Raw genomic sequence first — 22,027 nt, forward strand, 5'->3', positions numbered from 1 at the left:
GTCCATTCCAGCAGAGGTTTGCTTTTCTCTAGTTCTTTATAGATAATTGCTTTTAAGGACTTCTGTGGATTTCATATTGTAGTTTTCTCACAGTGACACTGACATATTTCATACTAGGGGCAAAGCGAAAGGCAGCTTTTTGGTTGTTAACTTTTTTCTCTCTCTCCAAGATTATCCTGAAGGCAATAATTCAAGCGATTACCTTGTTCAAACGACGACGTATCTTCCAGAAAACTTCACATATTCAGCATACCTCCCCTGCCCGGAAAAGCTGCCTTACATGCGTAAGTGTGGTCCAATTTTGACTTAACTATTTATTTATGTTATAGTCAAATTATAAAAGCCACATGATTTGAGTACATCAGGATCAGATCATTACTCTGGGTGCAAATGTTCATATTATACAGCATGTTACTTGATTTTTTTTTTTTTTTTTGGCAAAGCACTTTTTGTAGGGGAATGATTGAAAAGCTGAAGAAAAATACAAAAGAGAAAATGACAAATACTCATATTTCTACCACCAGGATTTAAAAATTAATACTTTGGCTTTCTTTCAAATTCTCAGGAAATAGTGTTTAGGAGAGTAATTAATGTGTTGCCTCCTTTTGAATATATTAGAACATTACAGACTAAGCCAAAGTCCTTTTGGACCACCATGCCCTTCTTCAGAAGTAACCTCGCCTCTATTGTGAGTTTGCTTTGTATTCTTACATGTTACAAAAATTATTTTTTACATAGATAAGACGTATGCAAAGAAAATATATATTGCTACAAAGGTCCTAATAATTTATGTAAATGGTCTTATAAATTACATTTTTTTTTGTGACTTACTTTTTTTACTTCATTTTTTTGAGAACTACCCATGTTGTTTACCTATAGATCTTGGGCTCAACCCCTAAATTTCTGACTAATTTATGTCACCTATTATTGCATAGTATTTCTTTGTATAAGTGTGTAACATTTCGTTTACCTCTTTCCCTGCTGATGGACATTTAGGTCGTTTTCACTTTTTTTGCTGTCACAAAATAGCAAAATTTTTTTCTTTTTTGCTATAAAGAGCAACATAGTACAGGCCATCTTGTGGATATATGTATGTATACTTGAGGGTTGATGCCTAGTGGTGAAATTGCTAGGTAGATTGGCTCAGTTTTTCCAGATTTTCTGAAATTGCTCTCCAAATTTATATCCCTGACAGCAAAGCATGAACGTACCACTTGGATATTGATGGGCTTTTGATTTTTGCTAATCTGATAGCTTAATAAATGGTATCTCATTGGTTGAATTTTCACTTTCCGGCCAGGCACCGTGGCTAATCCTAGCACTCTGGTGGCCGAGGTAGGAGGATTGCTTCAGCTCAGGAGTTCAAGACCAGCCTGAGCAAGAACGAGACCCCGTCTCTAGTAAAAATAGAAAAAAAAAATTAGTCAGGCAACTAAAAATAGAAAAATTAGTCAGGCATGGTGGTGCATGCCTGTAGTCCCATGCCTGTAGGCTGAAGCAGGTGGATAGCTTGAGCCCAGGAGTTTGAGGTTGCTGTGAGCTAGGCTGACGCCACGGCATTCTATCCTGGGTGACAGAGCAAGATTCTGTCTCAAAAAACAAAAACAAAAAACAATTTTCACTTTACTCACTACTACTAGTGGGTTTGATTAATTTCTCAAATGTTCGTATTTTTAAATTTTCTCTCCTGTGACTTGCTCTGTCATGGCTTTTATCAGTTCCTCATGGGTTGTTATGTGTTTGTATTGACCAACAGGAATCTTTTATATTCTGGCAGTGGCCTGTTGTCTGTTATGTATTGAGTATCTTTTCACAGTCCTGGGCTTGATTTTTATTTTATTTATGGAGTCTTTTATTTTATGGAAGTTAAAAATTGTGATATTTTCAGTCGTATCAATTCATTTAAGGTTTTTGCCTTTTTTTGTCTTAAGAAAGCTTTTCTTGCCCCAATGCCATACAAATGCCTTCATTTCCTTCTAATAATTTTACTTTTTTTTTTTTTTTTTTTTTTGAGACAGAGTCTCACTTTGTTGTCCAGGCTAGAGTGAGTGCCGTGGCGTCAGCCTAGCTCACAGCAACCTCAAACTCCTGGGCTTGAGTGATCCTTCTGCCTCAGCCTCCCGAGTAGCTGGGACTACAGGCATGTGCCACCATGCCCAGCTAATTTTTTATATATATATCAGTTGGCCAATTAATTTCTTTCTATTTATAGTAGAGACGGGGTCTCGCTCTTGCTCAGGCTGGTTTTGAACTCCTGACCTTGAGCAATCCGCCCGCCTCGGCCTCCTAAGAGCTAGGATTACAGGCGTGAGCCACAGCGCCCGGCCTTACTATTTTGTTTTTAACTTTTGTGTATAATATATGTTAGTGATCAAACTATTGTACTTTAAATATGTAGTTTTTAAAAATTATAAAGATGATACATTATCATTATTTTTACAAAACCACTATGTTGTACTCCCAGCACTCAGAAGCCAACACGGCTATTATTTTGGCATTTTTTTTCTTTGTATGTCCTCCCTGCCCCCACCCTATGATTTAAACATACTCTGTACATATAAGTTTGTATCTTGATTTTTATATAATTAAAGATTTAAGTAAACATTTTTAAATTGCTTATGTATCCCTGTGTTCTAATGTCTTTAGTATCTAGATATTTTTTTTTATGTCTTTACATGGCTTTATTGAGGATATTAGCCTTTGCCGATCATATTTGTAGGATTTTTTTCAGTTTATTGTTGATAGATATTATATATTCATAATAAAAAGAAAGATTGACCTTTCAATATTATGTAAGGCATGGCTTTCAAACTTGAGGGTATATCAGGATTATATGGATGGTCTCATAAAACACAGATTTCTGGCCCTACCCTCAGAGTTTCAGATTCAGTAGCTCTGGAGTAGGCCTGAAACTCTTCATTTCTGACAAGTTCTTTGAGGTGATGCTAATGCTGATGATTCTTGGGCCACACTTTGAGACCTGCTGATTGAGAGGATGGGTCTCATTCTCGGCTGTACAACAGAAGCACCTGGGAAGCTTTTATAATTCTTGGGCCCAACCCCTAAGTTTCTGACTTGTTTTCACCCGGGCCTGGGCACTAATATTATGTAAAACAAATTCTCAGGTGATTCTTTTTTTTTTTTTTTTTTTTTGAGACAGAGTCTCATTCTGTTGCCTGGGCTAGAGTGCTGTGGCATCAGCCTAGCTCACAGCAACCTCAAACTCCTGGGCTCAAGTGATCCTCCTGCCTCAGCCTCCCGAGTAGCTGTGACTGTAGGCACGCGCCACCGCGCCCAGCTAATTTTTTCTGTTTTTAGTTGTTTGGCTAATTTCTTTCTAATTATAGTAGAGATGGTGTCTCGCTCTTGCTCAGGCTGGTCTCAAACTCCTGAGCTCAAGAGATCCTCCCGCCTTGGCCTCCCAAAGTGCTAGGATTACAGGCATGAGCCACCGCGCCTGGCCTCTCAGGTGATTCTTATCTTGCTGTCTCTTTGCTGTCCCATAATAGAGAATGAAGCTCAATGGTTTTTGTGGCTCTTTGTCTTTACTTTGTTATTGCAGCCTTGTTCTCCTAAAAATGAATATTTTTGTCTGTGTAATCCTGAAACCACTGGATAATGTTCTGTTGAAATATTGATTACCATAATTTCATCTTCATAATGTTTATATTCAAGGGTTTATAGTTTTAGGAAATCTTTCTGTTCTTGGTTTAGTTGCCATTTTCTTAATGGAGTGCTTTATGAGTATTAATTAGACTCTGTTTGAAAGCGTTTTACTGCCAGGCCCTCATGCTGGCATGCCTCTCCTCCAGTCCCATAGCTCATCGCACGTAACCTCTGTCATGTGTGGCTGCTACACACGGGTTTTGGTGCTACTGTTCCTTCTCTGTGCTTCCCTCAGAGTCTTGCATTCTTTTATAAGAGAGGATCACATGGGTGTGGCCAGCCATCTTCTTACAGCAGGCCCCGGCATCATCTGCCAGCTTTGGGTCCAGCACCAATCCTGTGTCCAGTGAGTGGTGGCCAGGGTGACAGTGTTATTTGGTAGAAAATATGGCCACATCAGATAATGCTTTAGAAAGGAGCAGTGGGTACAGCCAACATAACAAGGCTTCTGCCAAGAGGGCCTTGCATGAGCTGTCCGGCAGAACCTTTTCACTAGTCATGTGACCTCTGCAAAGTGGAGCCTCAGTTTCCCTATCTGTAAAACCTGGAGTTATCATATCACCTTCATTCACAGTGTTGTGCAGATAGGATGGAGCACAACACTTGAAGCCTGATGGGTGTTAATTTGATTCTCCCTTCTCCCTACTTCTGTGAATGATGGAGCCAGATTTTGCAATAATTAAGGGAATGAGAAACCTAGGAGGAATATGTGGAGTTAAGAAGTTTTATTCTTCACATCTGAACTTACAAGGAAAAAAGAACTTTTAAAGAATTTTAATTAAAAAAAAGTTTTATTCTTAGCTATGCATCCTGAATTTTTATTAATTAACAGAATAGTTCCCATTGATGATAGAGAACAATATACCGTAATAAAATACCTAAGTGTAACATGTTATTATATTACATGAAATAATTGAATATAATACATCCCCAAATAATAGGAGGGATCTGTGTAAGAATAAGACCTATTTGGATGAAAACCATTCAAGTGTGAGTAATATTTATTCATAAGCACCAACAGTGAAGTCATGGCTTAAAATTGGTATTTGGTTATCTAGCTATAAATCCTCATTTATTTTTATTTTTTTGAGGCAGAGTCTCACTGTGTTGCCCAGGCTAGAGTGCCATGGCGTCAGCCTGGCTTACAGCAACTTCAAACTCCTGAGCTCAAGCAATCTTCCTGCCTCAGCCTCCCCAGTAGCTGGGACTACAGGCATGTGCCACCATGCCCAGCTAATTTTTTCTATATATATTAGTTGGCCAATTAATTTCTTTCTATTTGTAGTAGAGATGGGGTCTCACTCTTGCTCAGGCTGGTTTCAAACTCCTGACCTTGAGTGATCCACCTGCCTCGGCCTCCCAAAGTGCTAGGATTATAGGTGTGAGCCACCACGCCCGGCTTGTAAATCTGTTTTGATTTATCCCTGGTGTAACAATGGAACCACTGGCACAAGATTTTCATAAAGTGTGAATTTTTCAAATTGGAATTCAGATAAAATGAATTTCATGAATTTCAGTACTGTTTCATCTTCAATAGCAGTCAAATGACACTATGAAATCTATTTTGATGTGTATTATTTATATGAATAATATGAGTGAATATTTCTTTGTTACTGTTAGTATTTATAGATCCTCCATAGGGCAAACTCATTTTCAGCTTTATTGAATTTATGTAAGATTCTTTGCTCTAACAAAGTAAAATAGAAGTTTCCCCTTATCTAGAGCTAAAAAATAATAAGTGCTTAGCATGGATGTTTTGATTTTGATTTTTCTGGGTGAGGCAGAAATGGAAAATGTCAATTGTGTACTCTGCATTAAAATAAAAATAGACTTCACCTTTAGTTTCCCTATCTTTTATTTTTTTTTTTTTTTTTTTTTTTTTTTTTTTTTTTTTTTTTTTTTGGCGTTTCCCTATCTTTTAATTCTCATTCAAATAGAATACAGAATATGTTTGCAGTAACCTTTATATATTCTGTCCTTACTGTTTGTGGAATAGTTTCCTGTATGGGTTAACCCTGATAGTTTCTATAGTTGCTAACCTTATGAATATAACAAAAGCTACAAGGACTTACTGAGATGGATTTAAATAATTCACATGAAAATCAGCAAGGAGGGAAAAGACAAGCAAATAAACTTCAGAAAAGCTCAAATAATAGTTAGTGCATATGTTTATTTAAAAAAAAAAGCTATGGGAGTCATTTTAGAGTCAGCAGCTGTTGCTGGTTGAACAGCAGCCGTGCGGCGGGCCCTGTGTCCTAGGGGCAGGCAGGGGAGAAGCAACGCTGAATATGGTCGTGTGTGTACAGCCAGGAGCAGGTCACACACTCAGAGAAAGGCATGCTGTGAAAGGGAAATAAATGTGACAAAAGGGAGACGGCAGTTCATTCTGGAAGGAAAAGGAAGAATCAGAGAGAAGGAACATTGGCATTGGGTCTTGAAGATACTTCAGTAGGTAGCTGGGAAAGAACAGCAGCAGGGCACAGGAGGAGTTGTATATTCTGGGAGTGGAGAGTGGTTGGCTCCAGCCAGAGAGGGTGTGTGAGTGGGGAATGTGGGAAATGAAGCTGGACAGGAGGAGAAGGGTTTCACCCAAAGGACTAAGGGATCTGAGGACCGCGTGAGTTCCATGAATGCCTAGGTGTCTGTGAGTTGGGCTTTGGAGCGAGCGGAGCCCCTGAACTTGTCTGCAAAGAATTGATGCACATTTATCTTGGGTGAGAGTGCATGATTTTCAAAGGGTCTAGGATAAACCCAAAACAGAAACAAAAAACCCTGCTTTAGGGAAATGGAGAACCATTGAAGGCTTTAGGCAAATGAATGGTGGACTAGGATTGTATAATACTTGAGAAAGATTATTCAGATGAGAAGCTGAAAGATGGGTGAGAATGGGGAAATCTTGGAGTAAGGGAGACCAGTGAGCACTAACTGCATTGGGCCAAGAGGAAAAGACAAGAGCAGGGGCCAAGGCTGTGGCATTGGAAACAGGCAGAGGCACGAAACAGGAGCTCAGGGCTGCTGTTGGCCAGATGTGGCACCCAACGGGGTTCATTTCTAGGTTTCTGACTTGGTGACTGTTAACCGAAACAAGCAATGCAGGATAAACCTCACGTTTGGAGAATGGGGGAGTTGATGCGTTCCGTTTGGGCATGTGTGGTTTGAAGTTCAGCAGAGTCATTTAGGGTCTGAATGTCATAAGAGATCTGGACTTGGACATGGGGCAGGTGAGCAGGAAGACAGCTGAGCAGGTCCAGAAATTAGCAGTCACACAAGTGAGCCGTGGTCAGTAGAAGAGAAACAGGGACCTGGAAGAGTTGGAGGATGGCATCCCAAGGGCCAGCGAGGAGAGCATTGCAAGGAGAGACTGTCAAAGAAAGCAGGTAGAAGGAGGAACTGTGAAAAGGCTGTTGAATTCAGCACGTAGAAAACTGATGGGGACCACGGCAAGCTGGACTTCAGTAGAGCAGCAAAGTAATTATGAAGCAAACTTAGACTGCCCTGAGAAGTGAGTCCAAAGTGTGTGAAGACCAGTTGGCTAAGAAAAAGTGTTTGATGGGAAAGGGAAGGAGAATAGCAGAGGACACAGAGTTAAGAACTCTTTAGGAAGAAACGGATGAGAGCGTGTCCCGGGCACAGTGGGAGAGGAGAGAGGAGCCAGGTCAGAGAGTGGAAGGAGACCTGGGTCCTTGGGTTGAAGAGTCAAGCTTGGAGAGCTGGACGAACACCTTCTCACCAAGGCCAGACCGCAGGTCATTTGGAATTGAGGTGGAGAAGGGTAAGAGGTTCATGCCATTGTTTCTTCCTTTCAGATAAAGCAGGAGGCCACTTGCATATCAGGGGGTGGCCAAGAAGGCCTGCACAGCTTGAAAGGGAGGAGTAAATATTTAAAAATTTGTTGTGTAGGGACTGAAAAGTGGAGTCAGCTAATCATCAAACGTGATTGTGGTTAGCCTAGAGAGCGCCCCCACCCTGTCAAAATGCACAAATAATGTGACACTAGTTTTTGTTGAAAGCTTTCTATGTTCGAGGCAGTATATTAGGTATTGTCAACAAAATGTGATGGGATTAATCTATGTGCGCATGTGGTTTTCTTCAGTGCTATTTATTGGATGGAGAATGTGAGCACGGACAAGTGTTGCTCCAAGGTTGGGATTGGCGACCCGGGTGTGGCAGGTTGGGAAGTTGGTGGAATAGGGTGTTTGTGAGTGTATAAATGCTGTGACCAGGTGAAGGTCATAGAGCTCTGCTTCTCTTAAGTGTGCTTCAGGGAAGACCCGTATCTAAATCAGCTGGGATACTTCGCAGACCTCTGAGCCAAACCCCAGACCTATAGCAAAAGCCAAATCAAAACGTTCTTGGTTGCAAATCACAGAATATGCTTTATCTGGTTTAAGAGGAAAAGGAATCCATGAAAAGAAACTAAGGAGCCCAGAGAAAACCTAGGTGTCCAGAGAGTCAGGGTCAAAGGTTGAGCAGTCAAAACAGGACCCAGAGCACTTTCTGAGGCATCTACTGCTCCCAGTCCTCCTGTGGGTGCATTTGGTCACATGACTGCTCCTACCTGCTCCACTTGTTGGGAGAGTGGATTGTAACTTCTTCCTCTGGGAGGCAGGACTCAATGGTGGGCAGTTCACACAGCTGAAATGTGTTCAGACAAAGCCAGTGGCCATAAACATGACCCATGGGCAAGGACTGACACAGAAATCTTGACTGTGGAGCCAGTCATCTGCATTTTAAACAAGCACACGTGATAATTCTTAGGCACACCACCAAAATCAGCAAACCACAAGGAGGCAGATAGGAAAAACGGGGATATAGTAGAGGACTTTAAATCTCCATGAGATTGATGAAGGAAGAGAGGGGTGGGAAGGTGAAAGGGAAGGAGGCTTTAATGAGAGGGAGCAGTGTTGGTATGCTTACAGACGTATTTTAGCACCTGCTGGAGCCAGAGAGTGGAAATGCACGTAGGAGGGAAGTAGGGGTGAGACAGGAGTGGACAACCAACTTTGCCTTTCTAGTCATTCTTTCATTCATCCTGAGTCCAGGCGTTGCCCTTGGCATTGGGATTGTGTGACATTCTATCTTAAAGTTTGGAATGCTCAGGTTTGGTTGCTTAAAGAATAGTTAAGTAAGGAAATCATGTGTTAAGAAGTTATAAAATCCTAGAAGTTGAGAAGCTTAAGTAAAGCATTTGTGATAGGCAGTGTCTAATGTTGGCTTCAAAGGGGACAGTAGGTGACCAGTGGCTGGATGACTCATAACTGTTAAGCCTCGAGCTGTACTCAGGAAGCAGCATAGAAGATGAGGGAGGGAATATCCCATCTTATCATGAAAATTCTTTTCTGGCTTTAAGGAGGAATTCACCCTAAGGACATTTCTAGGAGAAATTGAGATCTTTCTCTGACACTGTCATCCAGAGCTTTGGCTGTGCACATTTAAAACCCTGAGGGTAAAACAGAGACAAAAGCCAAAGTATCCAGAATTAGGCTTTAAATACCAAAAAATAGATATAGGTCCCAAACTAAGTGAAGTAATCACTTAAAACTGTTGATGTGTAGAGAAAACAACTCTCTGCCTGGGGATATGCCTTGAATTTTACTTGAAATGTAAGAAAAATGCAAATATAGGTAATTCATGTGTATCAAATATTGTCGTTTTAAGGATTATATTTTAATAGGAACAATAATTTCCTAAATCATGTCACGTGATCCATTATAACTCAGATCACAGCAAGCCTGTCAGTTGAGCCCATGTGTGCCTAACAGACCGCAGGCCCCTTCAGGTCCAGCTTTGCAAAATAGGAGTCACTGTTGCATATCTTGCAAACTCAGCATTAGGAAATTATAGTAAACGTCCTACATGATCAGTGGTGCAACTCAGTTATTCTCACGCATGACAGAAGCCGTTTGGCACACGAGACTGAGAGGGAGCTTAATGCCACGTGAGTCCCCTGCTTCTCACCTTGATCCTCTAGGTAACTGGCAGCCCCCTCCTCCCGTTCAGGCACTCGGTTCTCTGGCTCTTCCCCTTTCTAGCCCCAGCCCCATGTCCACAGAGTGAAATTCATTATTTGGCAAATTATATTATTTCCATTTGTTGGCTGATTGTGATTACACACTACTGGGTCAATATCTTTATTTTCTTGACCTTTAAATCTCTAACTGGGGGAAAAAAAAAAGCACTTGCTCCCAATTGAAAATCTCAGATTTAGCACAGGCAGAGAGTGAAGATTGGGAGTTCTCTGTGGAGCTCAGTGGTTTCTTTCTCTTCACTTGGCCTGGAAATTTCAGCAAATTTATGAAGTAAAGGGGGCTGGCCTGGATGGTTGTTTAACTTCTTTACAAGGGAGGCTGTGTCCTCTCGTAACTTCATTTATAGCAGGTGGTTTTCAAATGCTTTTATTTATTTATTATCTTTTTTTTTTTTTTTTTTTAGAGACAGTGTCTCGGTCTGTCACCCAGGCCGGAATGCAGTGATGCAGTCATAGCTCACTGTAACCTCGAACTCCTGGGCTCAAAGTGATCCTCTCACCTCAAGCCTTCAGAGTAACTGGGACTACAGATGCCCACCACCACGGCCCAGCTATTTTTTTTTTTTTTTCATTTTTTTGTAGACACAGGGTCTGGCTATGTTGCCCAGGCTGGTCTTGAACTCCTGGTCTCCAGGGATCCTCCCACTTCAGCCTTCCAAAGTGCTGGGATTATAGGTGTGAGCCACCGGGCCCAGCTCAAATGCTTTTCTAAAGCACTGGAATACTTTCTTGAGTGAAACCTGAAGGGGATACCCAGTACCTAAAGAAGATGAAAGTGACCATGTTGGGGACCCAGAGTCCTCCCTGCCCCAGCCTCAGGTTCCCTAAGAGAGGTTCCTTCCACTGAGGACAGTTTGGAAGCCACATCACCGCTAGTTAATCAGTTGCGTGGCCTCCTGGCCACTCTTTCTGTAACATACCCTTTTCCCTTCCTTTTCCTGTTTACGGGGTCTTCCTAACACCACGCCCTGCCCACCAGTAATTAGCATTTTTTTTCCAGTTTATATATATATTTTTCACTTCAGCATATTATGGGGGTACAAATTGAGGTGACATACATTGCCCTTGTCTTTCCTCCCCCCTCAACTCAGAGCTTCAAGCGTGTCCATCCCCCAGACTGTGGGCATCACACTCACTATGTATGTACATACCCATCACCCCGACCTGCCCGACACCCCATAAATGTCTTTTTTTTTTTTTAACATTTTGGTTACATTTTATATCTTTGCCTCTCCCTAGCAAGGGTTAGAGGTATGCCCTTCCCCTCCACAATGCTCACCACGTCCCTCAGATGGGGGTCTACCCCCCAACCCCCGAATCCCTGGTGAACACCACCACCCTTTGAGCACCATAGTGTTAATCAGTCAGTACCAGTTTGATGGAGAGTACACGTGGAGCCCATTAGTCTGATCTTGTGTCACCTCACTTTGGATAATGGGCTTAAGAATTAGCATTTTTAAATTCTTTTCTCTCTTTCTCTCTGATCACACTTTTCATTGTTCCCAGTGGTGGCAGTGCCTGCCCTGGGAGGCCTGTTCTCTGCCCTCCACCTGCCCCCAGCATAGTGTTGCTGTTGTCACTGGTGGGTCATCTTTGGCCTTCAGCCAGCAACATAGTGGGATTTCAGAGCAAAGAGCAATTAAGCACACATGGGAAAGCTGCTAATGGACTCTGAGGGGAGTGGATGGGGGAGGCAGTCAGGAGGAAGGTGAACTTAGGATGCCTCAGGCAAGGGGGACAAGGAGTAGACACTGGAAGCCCTCTCTAGCTTCATTTGCCAGCGCATATGCGTTGGAAATGGAAATTAAACTGCAAATGGCGCTGGAGAAAACTGCTGACAATAATGATGATTATAGCTGTTGAAGCAATAAAGCTGAAAAAAAGACAAAAAAAAATTTGGTTTAACAGTGCATAAAGAATACCAACTTGGGTTACTTATGGGAACTGCTTATTATTTAGCCTAATTACTATCATTTTAGCAATCATGCATACTATTAAATGCATCAGATTTATTTGTGTGAAATTTATTTGATTACAGTGCTAGATTCTGTTTTTGTCAGCTGAGTCATGATAGTCTGTACTTATATTGACTGATCAGTGTTACATTTGACTTTCCCCTTCTCTGCAAGTTCATAGGTTTCTCTTTCCTTTAAGTGAACCTGGCCTTTCTAAGATTAGCTGGTTTGCATATCTTCTCACAGGAAAGGGGGGGTGTTTGGTTATAAAAGACCACAGATGTTGTCAGTAGAATGGGCGGACATTAGAAGATTACAGATTTTTTCCTAGCTTACTCTGGGAAACAGGCATTTGCATTTAAAATATTAACACTTCTCGCTAGCATGCCTCAGTGCTGAGCAGAGGCTCTTGACAGTCCTGCCTGGCTAGGATGAAGTGAGCATGGGAAGAGAGGCCACTGTGAAGACCTTCTAGAATACAGAATAGCAGGAGGAAGGAGGCTTTCTAGAGAGGAACTGAGTGTTTTTTATGTGAAACTGTGGCCACAAGAGGCTCAGAACACCTGAAATGGAAAACCTCAACATCTGTTGGTTTGTATTTCGTTAACGTGAGAGGCGGAGGTCAGAGAGAAGAATTTGGCTGGAGGGCATTCCAGAGCAATTTGTACCTAATTTGGAAGTTAACAGGTGACATTAAAACTGCTATAACACAGTGATTTTTTTTTCATTTATCAACTGGAGAGTTTATTTTCCTTTTTAAACAGTTTTATTAATACCAAGATTTGACTTCCCCTAACGTTTGTAAGAAAGCAAAAATATATATATATATAATATATAATATATAATGGTAATAAATTAAAAAAAAAAGGCAACTGGTCTAATAAGATGATGAATTTTTTCTTTGATCACTGTGGAATAAAGTGCCAGCTCTTGTCAACACGATGATTTTGTACGTAGAGATAGATAGGGAAGCAGCGATTGTTCTCGAAGGGAAGATGTGCAACATGCGTTCATGAGGGGACTTCCGTGTATTTTATCTACTTCAATGAAACTGCAACGTGGGGCTTTGTGAATAAACTTTAGCTGCCTTGTATAGTCCTTTAAAAGAGACATATGTGATCTGTGAGAGAATTATAGTTTTTTGTTTTTTTTTTTAGAAGAAAAATTTGCAAAAGATCTTTCCAAAGACAATGTACCACAGATCTTGTTTGTTATTCTCTGTAATGAGGATTAATTGCTGTTTAAAGGAAATGTAATTGACTTGTTCATCTTCAGATTCTTTCCTTTTCACAAGAGGATCAAGCTGTAAAAATAAATAAATAAATAAAAATTTAGAGAAAAAAAAAACAAAAACTGCTATAACAGTTTCATTCTCCTGGCATTTTATATGCCATTCTCAGTGACATTGAAAACATTGAGGATAGCACGGCTTTGAAGGGAATGCTAGTGATCATGCAGTTGTTTTAATTCTCAGTGGAAGATACTGAAGCTTCCTGACTTTTAACTCTGTTTTCGACTGTGGTAATGGAAGTGGTTTTCCATTCAAGATTCACTCCGGTTTCAAGGTGTGGTGTTCATTAGAAAAACTATCAGTAAAAACACCTCCGGTAATATGGTATATTTGTTCATTTGGGCGGTGAGTGCCTATTAGACCAGGAACGTTTTAGAAGTCCACGGTGTACAACCACCTTCAGAGGCAGGCATCACCGCCCTCTCTTACAGAGGGGAAAGCTGAGGCACAGAGAGGTTAAATAATTTCCCGTGTGGACAGAAGCTGGGATTAAAGCTCCCAGTAAGTCTAACTGCCTATTTAATTCTTAAGTACTGTGCTATCGTGTCTTCTATATTGAAATGAAAAAATAGTTTTAAAATACTTGAATAGCTGTTAAATTGCAACGATATGCCAACTTATAATGACATGCAAAGATTTTCCAAAGGATATTAAAATATTCAGTATATTACTCAACAGCAAAACGTTTTAAAAAAAAAAGATCGTCTTTGGCTAATTTGCCAAACAGAATGACCATATAAATTACCATCAAAAGTAAAAGGGTCCTAGCACTCTGGGAGGCTGAGGCGGGCGGATTGCTCAAGGTCAGGAGTTCGAAACCAGTCTGAGCAAGAGCAAGACCCCGTCTCTACTATAAATAGAAAGAAATTAATTGGCCAACTAATATATATATGGAAAATTAGCCGGGCATGGTGGCGCATGCCTGTAGTCCCAGCTACTTGGGAGGCTGAGGCAGGAGGATTGCTTGAGCCCAGGAGATTGAGGTTGCTGTGAGCTAGGCTGACGCCACGGCACTCACTCTAGCCTGGTCAACAAGCGAGACTCTGTCTCAAAAAAAAAAAAAAAAAAAAGTAAAAGGGGATGCTATTAATGATTATGTGGTGATAACAGGAGTAAACTGTACTGTCCTGGCAACTGTATTATACTGTCACACTGCTGATTGTTGTTTGTCCTACTGACATCTTTGAGGCAAATATATTAAAACTGCTTTTCACATTTTTGACTTACAGGAGGATTCCTCAATGTCAATGTAAGTGAAGTCAGTTTTGATGAAATTCATCAACTCTTCTCCAAGGATTTAGATATTGAACCAGGAGGTCACTGGAGGCCTAAGGACTGTAAACCCAGGTGGAAGGTGAGGTAAATTCTTTTCATAAGTCATTTGACTATTACTATGCATTTGAAAAAAAATATGCCTTATTCAAAATAGAGTCAAATGCTTTTAAGAATTGATAAAACGAAGACGTCAACATTTTTGTATTCAATGCATAGTATTTAGAGTTCAGATGTGATTTAATAGTGTTGTTTTGGAGACTGCACATGCACCTATGCATATACAAAATTTATGCTCATGTGTTCAGTCTCTTGGAATTCCTGGTAATAACTACATGATTTAAATTTGGCTTGGAAAACAGATTTTTTTGTTGTTCTGTTTGAAGAGAGGCTATGGTTTCTCTGCTTCCCACAGCGTTGCTTCAAGATTAATGACACCTGTGGGCCCACCAATTTCTGGACCCGTGAGAACTCAATGGAAGGATAGTCATATCCTGCTTTGCAGTTGGATCTGGCATTGGGGTTTTTAAGCTCTGTTTCTCAGAGTTCAAGAATTTCTTTTAAAGAGGCTGTTCAGAGGTCACTGTGGGACTTGAAAGGGAGGACTTTGGGCTCTTCACCTCTGTTTCAGAAGGCATAGCACAAGCTTTTGATCTTTATTGACATGTCAGAATTCTATTTACTGTTTTGTTTGAAAAACGGTAAGGGGGTCTGCCTCTGCTGCTTTAAAAAAATGGAAAGCCGTGATTTGGACCAGAGTTGCTCTCAGTACTATGAAATTGATTAATAAGTACATATTCATGTAATGTTGCTATGTTTAAGAAATAGCATTTGTGTAATGCAAGTGAAAACTACTGATTAAATCCAATGTTATTTCCTAAAGGATTGTGATATAACCTTGATCTAGGAATAGTTTTTATTTTCTGTTTTAAAATATTAGTGTTCTTCTAAAATATATTTTAGTACAAAAAATATCACTGGTAGAAAGAAGAAGTGTATGCTGTTATACTCATGAAAAAGACCGTCTGACTTCATTGATCTTGAACTTTGTGTTTGGGGATGTGTGTTATTTTATGTGTCCCTAATGCAGAGCATATTGTCTTGAATAAGGTAAGCACTAAACACAAGTTTGTTAAATTGAGTTTATAAGGCAAATAATGCCTTTTTGGCCTTGTTACAAATGATTAAATAGATGGTCAGCTTTGTCATTGCCTTAAACAAGTTGTAAAGCTACTCAAATGGATTCTAGTACCAATTTTAGCAAAATGCTCTATTTTACAATTGCCTAATGCTATTTCCCAGATGAGATTCATTTACTAGGTGACTCTTTTCATATTTATTGATTGATTCCTCACATTTGTATCTATATAAAATGTGGCCCAATTTACATATATTCCACTTTTTTAAAATGATGTGGACAAACAAATTATTTTTCACCCTTGGGTGATGAGTGCGTATGTTGAAGGCTAATGGAAGAAACAGCACGCTCAGCCACGAAGGCTGTGAGGTAGCATGGAGGTTACTGTTCAGACGTGTATAGGATATAGGATACAGTGGGCCCCTCAGGCGTGCACTGGGTTGCATGCTATGAATAGTAGAATAATTTGGGGTACGAAAATTCAGTATTCTTGTGCTGCTTCCAGTGGTTTGTACCATAAGCATTTTCAATTTTATAGTTTTCTTCTCATTTTCTGGTAGACAAATATATTACACTTGTAGTTCCTACTTAAGAATATTAGTAGACTATAAACTCCACTTGAGTCAGTAGATAACATTATTAAAAGGAGTTCCTAGGAGCAAACTAATTTGGGGATCTAACAATTAGCTTGTTTTATTTAAGAACTGTATGATAAGGCTACTTTTATTGCAGCTTTTAGCAAACCGTTCTTGGAATACAGTCTCTAGTTTAGAGATTATTCAGACGTGAGCTATACTTATAAATACTATATAATTGTAAACTCACTAAATATTTAATTAAATAAATTCCCCCCTTCCCCTCCCTGCCTGTTTACTAATAATGTTCCATTTTCATATTGGAACAGAGTTGAGAGAGGGAAAGAAGAAATAATTTTATTTATGTTAAACATGTGCCATTACCTTGATTCTTAATATTTGAGCCTCCTTTTATTTATTTATTTATTTATTTTTTGGAGACAGGGTCTGTTACCTGGGCTAGAGGGTCATGCATGCTGTCATCATAGCTCACTGTAACCTCAATCTCCTGGGATCAAGCAATTCTCCTGCCTCAGCCTCCCAAGTAGCTAGGACTATAGGCATGCATGCCACCACATCTGGCTAATTTTTCTATTTTTTGTAGAGATGGGGTCTTGCTCTTGCTCAGGCTGGTCGCAAACTCCTGGCCATAAGCAGGAGTTTGCTTAAGGCCTCAGCCTCACAGAGTGCAAGGATTATAGGCGTGAGCCACTGCACCTGGCCCCCTTGTCTTTTTTAATTAAAAAAAATTACCAACCAAGTGAATTGATGGCCAATAATTAGAATTGAGATCTTTCAAAACTATCAATTTAAGCAATTCCTAGGTATTCCTAAATGCTGCAGGTTTGAATGGGGGATTTCAGCACAGGTTGGGCTCTTTATAGAGGCCGGCTTAAGGGAGGTTGGAAGAGGAATTTGGTGATGCTTTTCAAGTAATTAAAAGTGAAATGTTTACCTGCGACATTGCCTTTCCACTCAGAGTTCAGGTGGTAGAGGGCTTGAACAATTTTGACCTACTCTCCAGGCTTAAAAACCAGACAACTGTTTGATGTTACCTACTAAGAGGCCTGGAGTTCCATTTCTTGTCCACGGTTCCTCAAAGATGGGTCTTAGCTACTTGTTTCAGAACTACCTGGGGTGTTTGGTAAAAATGCAGATGCTTGACTCGGTCCTCGGACATTCTGATTCTGTTGGTGGAAGAGGACTTCATTGTTTTGTCAGGTGCTTCTAGTTTGAGAATTTCTCCTACATGTAGGCACTGGAGATGAGGAAGAGGAAGAGGGAACTGAAAACTCTAAATGAGAAAAAGGGCTTGGCAGCTTCTACTTCTTTTAGTCTTAGTCAGTGGCAAATAGCTTGATTCACCTTAAAGTAACCAAGTCCAAAGCCATGTCATTTAGGGGCACTGTAGCTAGTAGTATGCTTGAAATTTGAAAATGGAACAGAAACTTGGTAGAAATTGATGTGGTAAACATTTTTCTTGATGCTTTCCTCATGGTGTGTATCGGAGGAAAAATAAGCAAGGAAAAAAGGTGCCTGAATTCAGTAAGATTAGTGGTTTTTAAAGTGGGAGCAAACTGAATGGGATAATTTGCTTGAGCAAGATGGGGTGAGGAGAGATTCAGGAAGATGAAGTGTTGTTTTCTCAGAAGATAATGAGCAGATGTTCTCTGTCTCCTCTGGAGATGTATCAATAGAGGAGTGGCTTAAACAGCAAAGTAGGGCAGATAGAAGAAAGAAAGTCCTGAAACAAAGGCTATTAAACCTCAAAATAAATGATCACAGAACACTGAGATCTTTTTTTTTTTTTCTAGATAATAAATTGTGAACTATTGAGAATGTTGTTCCACAGCCACAAGAAAGAACATGCCAAATGAGTCTTTAAGATATTGTTTAGCTTTCTTTTAATAAAAACTTTGCTTTAGGCATATCATTCACTGTCTTTGATAACTGTCTCATTAAAATTCGGACATTTATTTGCTATTAAAACGTCATTTTAGCTTATTTGAATTTGCCAAGACACTGGCAATTTCTTTTATATCATTTTTACTTTCCTTATAAGACTAAAATGAAACCTTGTATGTTCAACTCATCACTGGGCCTAATTGCATTTAATTAATATGGACTATCTTTAATATGGCCTCTGGAGCCATATTATATCTGGAGCCATAATAACTTCTTCCTTTAAATATCTATAATTTGCCTTGTCTGCTTTTACAGTCTATTTATGTTATGTCATAAGTGGCCAAATGCAAAACGAGGCTAGAAGGTATACCACTGATGCCCTTCACATAAGGTCAGGGGTAGGGATAGTACTCACCATCTGACTCCTTTCTCTCCTTTTACTTTTCATAGCAGTTTCTGATCCTAAGAGTAAACCTAGGGGCCTCTGAGCTGGTTTGGCAGTGGGTTGGTTTGGGAGTTCCTTGAATATGCCAGCCATCGGTACGGAAGCCCATCGGCAGGGAGTCCCCAGCACCCTTGGGAGCTGTTACGTGGAGCAGGAAGGGAGTCTTGGACATGGGGTTAGTGTTGCTGCGGCAGTCTTGTGGTCCTCTCCAGTCTTCGCTCCATACTGCGACCAAAGTAGTCCTTGCAGTTGCCAAATCTGATTTATTTCTCTTTTTAAACAATTTCCCCTGGTGTTCATAGGTTAGAGACCACAGTCCTTAGACTAGCCTTCAGAGCCCACTTATGCCTCCGAGTTTCGCAAGACCACAAGCAGCATGAAGGCAAGGGCATGTCTGTGTTTCCTCGCTGTTGTGTCTCTGGTGAGAAAATTCACAACAGTGTGACTTTAAAACCATCGGACGTTTCCAAGGATCAGTTTTTATCTTTACCTCTAGGATTTGCCACTGCATTTATTTTACACGTGTGACTATTTTGTTTTGAAGGTGGCAGTTCTCATTCCTTTCCGTAATCGCCATGAACATCTTCCAATTTTTTTCTTGCACCTGATTCCAATGCTCCAGAAACAGCGGCTGGAATTTGCCTTTTATGTCATTGAACAGGTGAGGATATTTTTCAACATGGTCACCAATTATTCTGGAACTTAAACTCTTAGATATGGTTTGATTAAAAATGTTTAGCTTAAGGTGAAGCAGGTAGCTCAAATCCTTGGTTTTATAGTTGAATAAAATTAGATTTGAAACTGAGCTTATATTTTCTCCCTTTGTAATAATGTAATTTTCTTGTTACGCATTGTAATTTGGTCAAGAGAGTTGATCAGAAATTATATTCAACTTTAGTATGATAGGCTTGATGTATTTAAATTGCATTCTAAACATTGGATTATCAAAGTATGATTTTTTAAAATAACAGTATAGCTGATTTTACCTTATAAAATTAAATATTACTTTGACTTGTAGTATTGCTCATTTTTATGCTTTCATTAAATGCATAATGAATATTTCTACCAAATGAAAGTAATAATACAAGCCAGACCACTTAGTCTATTATTTATACTGTTATTTATCCATTGACAAATAAAGAAACAAATCCTAGTAGGCTTTTTGGGAGACACTGACAAGCAGATTGAATAGAACAGAACAGAGAGACCAGATATAGACCCACATATATACGACACATATATGTCAACTGATTTTCAACAAAGGCATCAGGGCAATTCAGCGGGGAAAAGATAATCTTTTTAACAAATGGTGGTGGATCTTTTTAACTAAATAGCCATAGGCCAAAAAAATGAACCTTCACCCTTACCTCATATCATATATAAAGATGAACTTAAAATGGATTAGTCTAAGTGTAAGAGCTAATTGCATCAAAGAAAACAGAGAAAATCTTAGAGAACAATTTCTCAAATGCAACACAGAAAGCAAAAGCTATTAAAAAAATCATCTTCTGATGATTTTGATCATCAGAAGATGATCTTTGTTTATTCTTAAAAACCTAAAAGGTTCTGATCTTTGTTTATTCGTAAAAACCTAAAAGCTTCATCTAATTGAGAAACTTGTTATTTTGTTAATTCAGGGTATTTGGGAGCATTTAGACTCATGTACTGCCGTCTGTATTTATAACTGGTGTACTTTGTAGCACAACTCAAAGTCCTATTCTAAATTATACTGAAGCACCCTAGAATTACCTCAGTTCTATTCACAGTGTTTAATTTCAAAAGAGCATTTTAGTTTGTGACCCATGAATTTAAGTACAGAAAATGAAGGGTAAGATTTTTTTTTTAACACAACAGCAAAGCATAGGTAATTCTTGATTGCAGGTTTCTTTTTACTGTGGGGTAGTTGCTGGCTAGTCCTGAGAATCAATATTGGGACAATTTCATTAGGTAATCAGAGGCATCTGAATGAGAGCCGGGTAGTAATCCTAAAAAAAAAGAAAATAGTAGTGTACAATGAACGTTTGCTGTCCTGTTTTCATAGTTTTTCATTTTCAAAGTTATCTCTCTTGGTAGAGGAACTTGGCTTTTGTTGTAGCCACACGCATGTATTTTGCTAGCCTTACCGAGCCTGACATTAGTAATGGGACTCTTGCCTTTCCACTTTCCAGGATATAGACCAGACTCTGTAGCTGGTAAGTAAACATACATCTAATGAACTGACAGATCTGGAAAAAACAGAGCACTAAACCCATGCCCAGGATCTCTTTCAAATCTGAGATTCTGTGATTCTTTTAGAAATAAAGATAACCAGAAGGAGAGTAGAATTACAAAATAAAGGCAAAGCAAAAAAAAAAATTCATTTTTTTTCTGAACAGATATTATCAAAGCTGAGTAAATCATAATTCTTCAACATATTTTTTTGTTCAACCTCTCCTTTCAACTCTATTCATATAGAGTTGAAACGACCCTGACTTTTTGTAGTCTGTCTTTGTAAAGTGTAAGCGTAAACAATCTTTTTACATTCATTTTAAGCATGGATAAAGTGATATTTTAAAACCAAAAATGTGATAACACTAGAAGACCAGATCTCCATACCAATTTATACCACTCTTAGTGTTGTTACCTTGTAGTTGACATTAAAATGTGTGTGATACATAGTAGTTTTATATTAATGTATACTGACCTTTCCAATTGCTTTATGTCATTGCCAATACTTGGCACGGTCAGTCTTTTTAATGTTAGCCATTTTAGTGGGTTTGTAATGGATAGTATCTTATAGCAAGTTTAATTTTTATTTCCCTGATGACTAAGGATATTGGTCATTTTCTTATGCACTTACTTGCTATCCATGTACCTTCTTTGGTGAAGTTTCTATTCAGATATTTTCCCATTTTTTAATTGGGTTGTCTTCTTTTTACTGAGTTGTAAGCATTTTTTTTGTATTATAGCTACAAGTCTCTTGTAAGACATAAGTTTTGCAAATATTTACCCCCAATCTGTGGCTTGACGTTTTATTTTCTTGACAGTGTATTTTGAAAGCAAACGTTTTTTAATTTTGATGAAGTCCAATTTATTGATTTTTTTTTATAGCTTTTGCTTTTTGTGTTGCATTTGAGAAATTGTTCTCTAAGATTTTCTCTGTTTTCTTTGATGCAATTAGCTCTTACACTTAGACTAATCCATTTTAAGTTCATCTTTATATATGATACGAGGTAAGGGTGAAGGTTCATTTTTTTGGCCTATGGCTATTTAGTTAAAAAGATCCACCACCATTTGTTAAAAAGATTATCTTTTCCCCACTGAATTGCCCTGATGCCTTTGTTGAAAATCAGTTGACATATATGTGTTGTATATATGTGGGTCTATATCTGGTCTCTCTTGTTCTGTTCTATTCAATCTACTTGTCAGTGTCTCCCAAAAAGCCTACTAGGATTTGTTTCTTTATTTGTCAATGGATAAATAACAGTATAAATAATAGACTAAGTGGTCTGGCTTGTATTATTACTTTCATTTGGTAGAAATATTCAAATTTTTATTCTTAAGATGGTTATGGTTATAGTTTCTGCAACTCCTATAGTTTATTCTGGATCTCCTTTTTAAAAAAAATTTCTCTTAGCTTTTTGCCTCTGTTTTTTGTGCCCCATGAATATTATGATGTATATAGTGCATATATACTTTTTATGTAATAGTCTATACTATGAAAATTGACTTTTTTAAACCTGATAACCAATCAAAATTTTTAGCTACTTTTA

The 22,027-nt window shown here is 39.1% G+C and overlaps 1 protein-coding gene across 2 annotated transcripts in view; it reads left to right on the plus strand.

Annotated features, from left to right (window-relative positions):
• Positions 1 to 22,027, plus strand: part of B4GALT6 (beta-1,4-galactosyltransferase 6) — a 62,714-nt gene that overhangs the window by 28,870 nt on the left and 11,817 nt on the right. For both annotated transcript variants that reach the window (XM_020282357.2, XM_020282356.2), the window contains exons 3-5: positions 171 to 284; positions 14,170 to 14,294; positions 18,820 to 18,936. In XM_020282357.2, coding sequence (XP_020137946.1) covers positions 171 to 284; positions 14,170 to 14,294; positions 18,820 to 18,936 — 356 coding nt within the window. The remainder of the gene's footprint in view (positions 1 to 170; positions 285 to 14,169; positions 14,295 to 18,819; positions 18,937 to 22,027) is intronic.

This window comes from Microcebus murinus, chromosome 17, assembly GCF_040939455.1.
Source record: "Microcebus murinus isolate Inina chromosome 17, M.murinus_Inina_mat1.0, whole genome shotgun sequence".
NCBI classification, from domain to species: domain Eukaryota; kingdom Metazoa; phylum Chordata; class Mammalia; order Primates; family Cheirogaleidae; genus Microcebus; species Microcebus murinus.